This window comes from Oncorhynchus clarkii, chromosome 4 (genome assembly GCF_045791955.1).
Source record: "Oncorhynchus clarkii lewisi isolate Uvic-CL-2024 chromosome 4, UVic_Ocla_1.0, whole genome shotgun sequence".
In the NCBI taxonomy this organism is placed as follows: domain Eukaryota; kingdom Metazoa; phylum Chordata; class Actinopteri; order Salmoniformes; family Salmonidae; genus Oncorhynchus; species Oncorhynchus clarkii.
Window position 1 is genome coordinate 76,189,858 of NC_092150.1, and position 10,932 is coordinate 76,200,789.

The following is a 10,932-nucleotide window of genomic DNA, read 5'->3' on the forward strand; positions in this document are numbered from 1 at the left end:
TGTTTGACAAAAAGCAATATCAGTACTGAGCCTTAACAGAGAATTATAGATATCTTTATTACTGTCCATTCTCAGACCAAATAAAAAAAGGGCACTATTCCACCTGAAAAAAGCTTGATATGCAGGCTGACATTTTTCCTGGCTGTTTTTGATATGAAACAATTCATTGTCATCACTCAGGCTCGAATTCTTTAGGTTATGATATTGGAAGTAATGGATATTTCCTTTCTATATCCCTTTTAAGACATTTTCAAGTTGGAAACCAAGGAAAGAATGGAAAAAAGCTTACAACATCATAAGTCATCTTTAAATATATTTAAATACTCATTTCTAGATTAGTCACGTGCTAAACTATATAATAATTAATTACAACTGTACAAATCATGCAGCGTTTATGCATTAGTGGAACACCTCTCTGCCCTACTGAGGTTACTCACCACTAGACAGGAAATGTACAGGCAATATCCTCCATGAAGAGGTATGACTGTAGATCCACATCCTAACTAGGGTTTGGCAATATTAATACGAGAGCAACTGATAACTTCATATAATAGAATTCAACATAACATTTGGAATAAACAGGGTACACATACTCTTCTACAGATTCTCTATAGGCCTATTGCACATTGCAGCTTAAGTTAATTACAAGTTAACTCATACTGTAACTATAAGAACCTCGACATTGCACAAAAACAATGTGAGATGAGGGGGGGGGTAATGGAGAGGGGGTGGCATGCCATGATGTGTGCCCCTGTGGTGATGTGTGCCCCTGTGGTGATGTGTTCCCCCAGTGTAGTCTCACTTCAGGTCCCCCTCATCCCCCTGGATGGTCTTCTTGATGCGCAGCAGCATGGTAGTCTGCCATTGGTCCAGACGAGAGATGGAATCAAACTCTTTAATCTGAGGGAGGGAATAAGATGAAGTCTAAGAACCTGTTCAAATTATAGAATTCCATCCCCCCCCATTAAAGAATGACATATTGAATGACTAATCATGAGAGACATGTACTGAATACCTGACTTTCACTAATTCAATTATAAGCAACAAAAAGAAGCTAGCCTGGTGAATCAATCCAAAATGAAGACTTACTGCTTCAGTGAAAGCTTCACAGTTCTGTTCCTCATGAGCGTCCAGGAGTTTCTGTAAAACAATGATTTAAGGTTGTCAGGTGGCTTCCACAAAATGGCTGCCATGCATCAGAGGCACACATTGGTAGTGGATGACATGTCATACTATGCAAGTGCGTTGTGATCTATTATACTGGGACTTCAATCCATTACCCTGACCAACACCATAATGCAGTGCTACTCAACTGGAAGCACACAGGTAAGTTTATTTGGCCCCAAAGTTATTATGTCTTGTTGGACATAAGACTGTCAAAACACCAGCAAATCAGAAATCTGTTCCAAAGTATTCCCAGGCATATTGAGGCATACAGTACCAGTCAAAAGTTTGGACACCTACTCATTCAAGGGTTTTTCTTGAAATGTTACTATTTTCTACATTGTAGAATAACTGAAATAACACACGGAATCATGCAGTAGCCAAAAATAAAGTTTAATCAAAATATATTTAATATTTGAGATTCTTCAAAGTAGCCACCCTTTGCCTTGACAGTTTTGCACACAATTGGCATTCTCTCAACCAGCTTCATCTGGAATGTTTTTCCAACAGTCTTGAAGGAGTTCCCACATGCTGAGCACTTGTTGGCTGCTTTTCCTTCACTCTGCCGTCCAACTCGTAGCAAACCATCTCAATTGCCGTGAGGTTGGGTGATTGTGGAGGCCAGGTCATCTGATGCAGCACTCTCCTTCTTGGTCAAATAGCCCATACACAGCCTGGAGTGGTGTTGGGTCATTGTCCTGTTGAAAAACAAATGATAGTCCCACTAAGTGCAAACCAGAGGGGATGGAGTATCGCTGCAGAAAGATGTGGTAGCCATGCTGGTTAAGTGTGCCTTGAATTCTAAATAAATCACTGACAGCGTCACCAGCAAATCACCCCCACACCTCCTCCATGCTTCATGGTGGGAACCACACATGTGGAGATAATTTGTTCACCTACTCTGAGTCTCACAAAGACACGGCGGTTGGAACCAAAAATCTCAAATTTGGACTCATCAGACCAAAAGGACAGATTTCCACCAGTCTAATGTCAATTGCTCGTATTTCTTGGCCCAAGCAAGTCTTCTTATTATTGGTGTCCTTTAGTAGTGGTTTCTTTTCAGCAATTCAACCATGAAACCCGATTCATGGTTGGCCTGATTCACTCTCCTCTGAACAGTTGATGTTGAGATGTCTGTTACTTGAACTCTGAAGCATTTTTTGGGGCTGCAATTTCTGAGGTTGGTAACTAATGAACTTATCCTCTGCAGCAGAGGTAACTCTGGTTCTTCCTTTCCTGTGACGGTCCTCATGAGAGCCAGTTTCATCATAGCACTTGATCATTTTTGCAACAGCACTTGAAGAAACTTTCAATGTTCTTAATTTTCCATATTGACTGACCTTCATGTCTCAAAGTAATGGACTGTCATTTCTCTCTGCTTATTTGAGCTGTTTTTGCCATAATATGGACTTGGTCTTTTACCAAATAGGGCTATATTCTGTATACCACCCCTACCTTGTCACAACACAACTGATTGGCTCAAAAGAAAATAAATTCCACAAATTAACTTAAGGCACACCTGCTAATTGAAATGCATGAAGCTGGTTGAGAGAATGTCAAGTGTGCAAAGCTGTCATGAAGGCAAAGGGTGGTTACATTGAAGAATCTCAAATATATTTTGATTTGTTCAACACTTTTGGTTACTACATGATTCCATATGTGTTGTTTCATAGTTGTGAAGTCTATTGTTCTACAATGTAGAAAAAGCCTGGAATGAGTAGGTGTCCAACCTTTTGACTGGTACTGTATGTGACCATATACTACTGTAAGCACGGTTTGAAATGTTTTAGTCAATTATCTGACCCCCTGACCATCTGTTTAAGAAAAACGATCTGCGCATGGCTGAATCAAGTTGATGATCCCTGACAAAAGGGATCCAATTAACAAATAGAAGGCTTTCGGTGGAGTCACCAACCTACCTTCAACAGTTTGCACTCTCTTGAGTCGGAAAAAGCTGGGAACATCTCCTCGTACTTCTCCACAGCAAGCTGCAGAAATGAATGAGCAGTCAGATTACTGCTTCATTTAATGAGAAAAGGACTGAACCCTCTGGTGTAGTGGACATGATGCTGCTAATTGCTAACTGACCTTGGCGTTGAGTTCATCCACGATGAAGTGACACAGAGAAGCTTTGAAGAAGTACTCTTTGGCGCTGTATTTCAGCAGGGGGTTATCCATGGTGCTGGATCCAACCTGGTAACACACACACACTGTTGATTCACTGTGTTCATCAATTTACATTGGGAAACCACTAATATACAAATCAGTTTCTGTTCACACACACACAAGAATGCATGCAGAGGTGGGACACACCTGTTCGTAGATCTCGATGGCCTTGGCGTATTGTTCTAACTGAGCGGCGTAGGCCCCCACCTTCAGCAGACACTTGTTGGCAGAACTGTTGGACTCCTCTCCTTTGTAGTAGTCTGCTGCCTGCTCATAGTGGGCAATGGCCTAGAGCAGGACCAGGGGGATGGGAAACCAAAACAGTTGGCGTAAAAATCCAGAAATTGCAAAGGAATTTTATTTGTAATGTACACTTTTTTTTATCACCAATAAGGAAATGAAACTGGTCAACTATTCCAAATAGTGTATTTTACTCTTGCTATACACAGATACTTATTAGTCCATATACACAACATTAAAACATACCTTCTCTATATCCACCAGTTCTGACTCGTAGATCTCTGCGATGGTGATGTGGTGTTTGGCTGCGATGGTGAACCTTCCCTGGATGAGCAAAACACAGGACAGGAATTAATGCTGGAGCCGGGAGCTTTACCTTACTAATGTGGCCAGACAAGGAAACACTCTGGGTCCTGATCATTACTAAGTGGACAGAGGCGTGAAATCATCACTAAATGACGTTATGGAGAAGAGCCACTCCAGTCATAAATACAGCTGTAAGTATACAGACAGATAGCCAGGTCCTTAAACTTAACCTGCATCACAATACAAATGTTTCAGTTGAAATGGCCTTCAGACCTCGAGTGTCCACGCTGTACTAATGATACAATACATTGCCCTCTTGAAACAGAGAGAGGAGCGTCCTCAAGGGGACTAGGCTACACTATAGGCAGGGTGCTAGTGAGAGAATAGCATTGGGAGTAAAGAGGAGAACCAGCATTATCAGAACATTTTTACAACTACGGCTAAACTGATCAATCCTGACAAGAAAATAATCTGTGATGACAATGCATTGTCTGGTTCTGGCCAAGCATGTCCCCGTCTCTGAGCGTCTGTCTTACCATGTCTGTGTATATATCAACGGCTGCATTTAAGCACTTGATAGCCTCTATTGGCAGCATTAAAGGAAGAGGGCAGAGTTAGACTGGTAGAGAAAGTATCAGATAGAGCAGGTTAGATACATATTACAACAGTCAAAATGTTCACATCCAAAAGGAGAGTTCTGGAAAAAAGTGAAAGCACAATAAATTAATTTGCATTACGATTATTTTGTCACCTCTGAGCTCCCATTTCCCTTTCTTAGTTTAGGTCAGAGTATGTGAGCAGAGAGAGGTGCAGAGCGTGCCCAATTTGACTGGAGCACGGCACAAGATTGCCAAAGGCTGGAGCGTCGGCCTTCTCTCCCGTTCTGAATTCGCTCTAGTAGTGCTCACTTCACGAGCTCAAGGCATGCCCGGCCCAGCATGCATTTGTAGTCTACTTGTGTGCTGCTATAGCCCCTGGCTTTAGTTACTGTCATGGAGTTCAAAATATTTTCCATAGAAACTGATAAAACACACAGGTGCTAAATCAAGGTGACTTACAAAGATGAGGACCAACAGCAAGAGAGGGAGTATGGTGATGTGTCCACACTAAAGAATCATAGTGGAATCTGAAAACACTTATCCTGAAAACATGATGTTGTATTTACTACATACTCATGCTAACAGAAAGGAACAAGGTGGGTAGATAACTAAGTGTAATTGTAGCAAAATATTTATAAAAACAAAAATAATCAGATCTCTTAAAAGTTTCATTCATTTTTGTTCTATTATCTATACAATAGACCATCATTGATTTTGGCCCAATAGGCCTGGCATATTACCCCTTTCAATGAGCTTTCCATTTTGATTGGGTTACTTTGCCTAAAGACCTACCTATAGAAACAAATAAAAACTCTGCATCCCTGTCCAGCCTGGCAAAAGGTTGTTTAGCACACCCAGTGGCCCTGCAAGTGTGGAGAGGATATTCTCTGCTGCTGTCCAGACACCATCGCATGAGCCTGAAGCCAGACTGGCCAATCTGGTGTTTCTAAAGATGAATTCAAAGGCAAGGTAGACTGAGCCTAATAAGACATTTGTTGTTTAATTTGTATTTAATTCCAAGTCACAGCCGATATGCGCAATTTATAGACTATGATTTAATACAACAAAATGCTGTTTAAATGCCGAGTGCTTAATGTCCCCGAGTCCCTACCAGCCTAGTGTGTCACACTCGCAAATGCTTCACAATGTATTTCTTTGTAGGCTACAGACTTGAAATAATTTGAATAATATAGCCTTAATAATTTTAGGCTGTCTGGCTCCTGACCTATTTAGAGTGTTTATGTGCTGTTTAATATGACATGTGGCCTTTTTGAAATGATGAGGGCTTCTTACATTCACCTTTTCATGTTTATAATAACACTTTTCATTCAAATCATATAGTTTGGTTTCAATACTTCAAAACCAAATGGTAGGTCTAAGTAGTCACAAATTGATGGGTGTTGGTTACATTGTAATGTTAATGAATGGAGAGAATTTGGAGTGGCAGGTTTTGTTTCTTCCTGTGAGCGAGGAGCGTTTTTTCAGCGGAACGGTTGGAAAGGACTTCCGACAGTTCAACTCTGCTCACATACTCTGGTATAGGTTATCAACTGAAAATGTTAGAAATCTTATATAATATTCATTGTATTGTACTCCAGGGTTAGTTCAAGGTTATATAACATTCAATAATTTCTCCTTGCATCTGGCTGTGTATTGAATCTAGCTAGGAGGATATACGCTAGGCTACAGTAGGCTAGAATTCCATCGCCACCACTGCTGGTGGGTGAGCGGCAGCCGGGGTTTTATTAATAAATCCACTTCCAGTCAGACAACATGGCAAACTACCCTCAATAATAACCACCCCAGGGTGGGGACTCCAGCCCCACAGCTCTACAGTATTAATCATACCAAAGGTGGAGAGGGAGCACTGGAGAGCTTCTCAATTCTACTCCATTCAATTCAATAGATATTTATTGTATGGTACTCAAGTACAATTGGTTTGCAACATAGCAGGGCTCTATCTCCTCTGATCTAACCCTGGGGCAGATTATGATTGGCCCAAGTCAAATACAAACAGACAACCTATACTGGGTGGCCTGATTTCTGACACACTACCAGAGACAGGGACATCTCACGAGTCACTAAGAAATGACTGGAATTGTCGCTGTAGACTTGCTTCTCTGTAGAGCCCAGTCTGCTCCAGTTACAGCTCTAGAGCCTCAACTCCCACTGCTGCCTGTGGATGTATCTGACTGACTCATACCACTGACTTCTATTAGCCCTGGGAAATTAAAACCCAACAACAGATTCACTACATGTTCTTGCTGCTTTCATAAGGGACAAATGTAGAAAATTAAAGTTAAAGCAGGCCGTTTAGGGAGAATTACTGCAGTCAAGTGACTGATTGTGTGGTGCATGTTAATTACGGATCATTTTGACTTTCTTCTGCATGTACTGTATGCATGTTATCATGCTTGCTGACCACATTGATTGATTGGTTGGTTGTGTGTCTCACCGTTGGGGTCAGACTTTTTGAAGGCGTTTCCTGCATCGATGAAGCTGGTGGCCGAGTCGTGTTTGTTCTGGAGCTGCATGTGGATCCGGGCGGCCTGGCAGAATGCATTACCAGCAGCTGGGGAGATGGAATGACACACACAAGTAACATGAAGCAAATTCATTGGGCCCTCCAAGAATAGTGTTCCTCGAAGCCCTCTAAGAATAGCACTGCTCTACTACAGTTGTAATGATTCCCTCCCGCCACACAGAAGGCAGCACATTGCCACGATCTTTCATGTGTGTAGGCTACTGGAAATTACAGACATCTAGCCTATCTATAGAGTCAACTGGAAAAGGGACAACCGAGTCTTCCTAAACTGACAGCGTTTAAATAACATTTCAATTTGAATTAAAACCTTCGTCAAAGATGCACACACACCTCGGCTCTGACACAATATGCAATAACTAATGGGCAAATCATTCCATCAAGGTCAACTGTGTTTAGTGTGAAATAGCGCAGACAGAAGTGTACCGTTCCAGTTCTTGGCCATCTTGAACATGTTGGCTGCTCTGCAGTACATTTCACACGCCTCCTCCACTTTATGAGGTCCGCTGTAGAGAGAAAAATACATAGGATTAACAGACCGACACAATGTGGTGGAAAATATCTGAAAATGCAGTGCTTTCATCAACCAAGCACTTTCTATTGACCAGGCTCTTATGCTGCATAGAGTGAAGACATCAGTCAGCTGACCATGTTGGACAGTGCTGATAGATTTCTCTCTGATCTACTACCAGACCTGACTCCCTATGAGTTTCCTCCAGCTGTAGACGAATGATGTTCTGACCAGGATGACATCATTGGGTGCGTTCGACATTGCTGACTTTTAATCTACAAATCACCTTGCATCATAAATAACTACTCAATATTATTTGTGGATCAGTCAGCCAGTCTCAATTTATCCATTATACATCACGGTTTTGATGCTCTTGAACACAGCCATTGTCGTTGTCATACAGGCACCCTGAGCATAGAGTGGAGTAGATATGTTGTGGGTCACTTCTTAGACTTAAAGCAACATAGTCCCATCTCACACTCTCTTTAGCCTGATCAAAACAGAAATCACTGTCCACACCACAGGTCACTGATACGCTAACCAGCCTACTCAAATCGGCCTACTCAAATCAATGTCCCTGCCTACTCAAATCAATGTCCCCAATCTGACTTGAATCCTGCTCAATCACTCACATAGATAGAACACATTGTGTCCGGCTACGCCCTACCCTGTGTCCGGCTACGCCCTACCCTGTGTCCGGCTACGCCCTACCCTGTGTCCGGCTACGCCCTACCCTGTGTCCGGCCTTATTTGATGCAGCATACCAGACATCCTTATTTGATGCAGCATACCAGACATCCTTATTTGATGTCTGGTATGCTGCAAGTTTGACAGCTGTTCCTGTTGATTAGATCTCTAGCTACATGGCCTAGTTGCAGTCAAAAAAAGAGTGTTAAATTACATTCAGTCATTGATCATACCAAATTAAACACTCTCCTGACAATCTACACAGCAACGAGGCATTACTGATGCTAAATGGATATACCTTAAACTGATACGATTGTCATTACAGCATGTTAATGGTTTTCCACCAATACAGTACAGTAGAAAGACTGTGCCCTGAGGCCAGACATATAGGGAGGTTCTCTAATGAGGGTGAGTAAAATGTGTCAGATTTAGACCTCTACCATTACATTGCTTTCCCCCTTAGGGGGTACATTTGAGAGCCATTTCATTTAATTAAGAAGACAATTAGATGTCTTCCAGGAACTGAATGCAGTAAGTCTTAGTGTAAGTACACAACAGTATTCTTCTGTTCACTAATATTATACGGTACAGACAGGCTACTAAATTGGGGATCCTCCCAAGTCTGGTTGGCTATATGCACCAGAGACTAAACTGACTGGCCTGCATTGCAGTTGCCTTAGAATTGGCAGACATCTACTCCTATCCTACTCCTCTATTGGAATAAATTACTGACAATTGCATTTATAAATAAATATATGTCACACAAAGGTGGCATATAGGATCACACTTAGATATATATATACACTCAGAAAGGGTTGGAGAAAAAACAAGACCGAATTGATGTGCTGTATCGAATGACCCTATATTTTATTTCTTGTGAGTAGGCGTTAAATGCAATTAGAACAATTAAAATGTATGGGCCATAGCCGTTTTTAGCTAGCTTTCATTGCACAGGCCCAAGAGTCGTGACCGGCTGCTAGGTTGTTTACATACACTTGAAAAGGGATTCATTTATCTGGTTTGTGGTAGACAGTGTCAGTAGCTACATTTATATGATGTGCACAAATCATCCAAAAGATGCATAGGTAGCTAGTTAACATCTGAGCCACTGCCCAAATTCGACAGAGTGCCGTTGACTGCATATTTCAAGGCTTAGATTAGCTGACTAGATAGTTCGTTTTAGATAGGTAGTTTGCTAATTATAAGGCTCAATGGTATTGCTAGCTAGCCAACTGGTTAAACTCAGACTTCATGATGCTGTAGCTAGCTACTAGCTCGTTATTTGTATGATGCATTTACTACGGCATACTTAGACTGAGGTATGTACATTTAATAGCATTATATAGCTACATGGCCTGGTGCCAATGATTAACCTCTAACGGTAGCTACAAATAATACCCAGAGTTTGATTTAGCAAGATATTAGCATGCTTACTGATGATGCGCTAGCTAACCGTAGCCCTATTGACATCGTTCTTACCCAAACATGCCTCCCAAGAACGAGCCAGAAGTTTTCACTTTCTTGTCAGCGTCAGCCATAAGCTGAATCGCTTCCTTCTCTTTCCCCGAGTTGTCCATGTTCTGATTATAACAGTGCAAATACTAGCTAGCTAACAGTCAGAGAGTACCCGCATCAAGTTCTTGTAATGAAGGATTACCGTCGATGGTTTTATTTAGCGTAGGCGTGTCCTTGCAGTAGTAGCCAAGGGAATCATGGGACTGAGTTTCCATCTAGGCAAAAAGCGTTACTCTTATGTGTAGTTAAACTACAACTCCCATCTGAAAAATCAATTCATTAAAGCCCAGACATTTCTGATCATAGAGTAAAACAAGTTATTGGAAGCATAATACATTACTTGACCAAAAGTATGTGGACACCTTCTCGTCGAACATATTATTCCAAAAATCATGAGTATTAACATGGAGTTGGTCCTCCCTTTGTTGGTATAACAGCCTCCAATCTCCTGGGAAAGCTTTCCACTAGATGTTGGAACATTGCTTCCATTCAGCCACAAGAGCATTAGTGAGGTCAGGCAGTGATGTTGGGCGATGAGACCTGGTGCACAGGTGGCATTCCAATTCATCCCAAACGTGTTTGATGGAGTTGAGGTCAGGGCTCTGTGCAGGCCAGTCAAGTTCTTCCACACCGATCTCAACAAACAATTTCTGTGGACCTCACTTTGTGCACAGGGGCATTGTCATGCTGAAACAGGAAAGGTCCTTCCCCAAACGTTTACCACAAAGTTGGAAGCACAGAATCATCTAGAATTTAATTGTATGCTGTAGCATTAAGATTTCCCTTCACTGGAACAAAGGGGCCTAGCACGAACAATTAAAAAACAGCCTGCAACCATTATTCCTCCTACACCAAACTTTACAGTTGGCACTATGCATTGGGGCAGGTAACTTTCTCCTGGCATCCGCATAACCCAGACTGCCAGGACTGCCAGATGGTGAAGTGTGATCCATCACTCCAGAGAACATATTTACACTGCTACAGAGTCCAATGGTGGCGAGCTTTAAGCCACTCCAGGCAACGCTTGGCATTGCGCATAGTGATCTTAGGCTGCTCGGCCATGGAAACCAATTTCATGAAGCTCCTGAAGAACAGTTATTGTGCTGATGTTGCTTCCAGAGGCAGTTTGGAACTCATAGTGAGTGTTGCAACAGAGGACAGATTACTTTTATGCACTTCACTACTAGGCAGTCCCATTCTGT

General features: G+C 41.9%; 1 protein-coding gene across 1 annotated transcript; it reads right to left on the bottom strand.

The window, feature by feature from the left end:
• Positions 1-757: 757 nt before the first annotated feature.
• Positions 758-9,882, bottom strand: LOC139407836 (beta-soluble NSF attachment protein-like). Its single transcript, XM_071151706.1, has 10 exons — positions 9,695-9,882; positions 7,444-7,523; positions 6,931-7,047; positions 4,413-4,459; positions 3,817-3,894; positions 3,478-3,618; positions 3,253-3,357; positions 3,084-3,152; positions 1,090-1,140; positions 758-900 (listed from the first exon to the last, which is right to left on the bottom strand). The coding sequence occupies exons 1-10, from the start codon at positions 9,790-9,792 to the stop codon at positions 799-801; spliced, it is 888 nt and encodes a 295-aa protein (XP_071007807.1). The 5' UTR covers positions 9,793-9,882; the 3' UTR covers positions 758-798.
• Between the last annotated feature and the right edge of the window lie 1,050 nt (positions 9,883-10,932).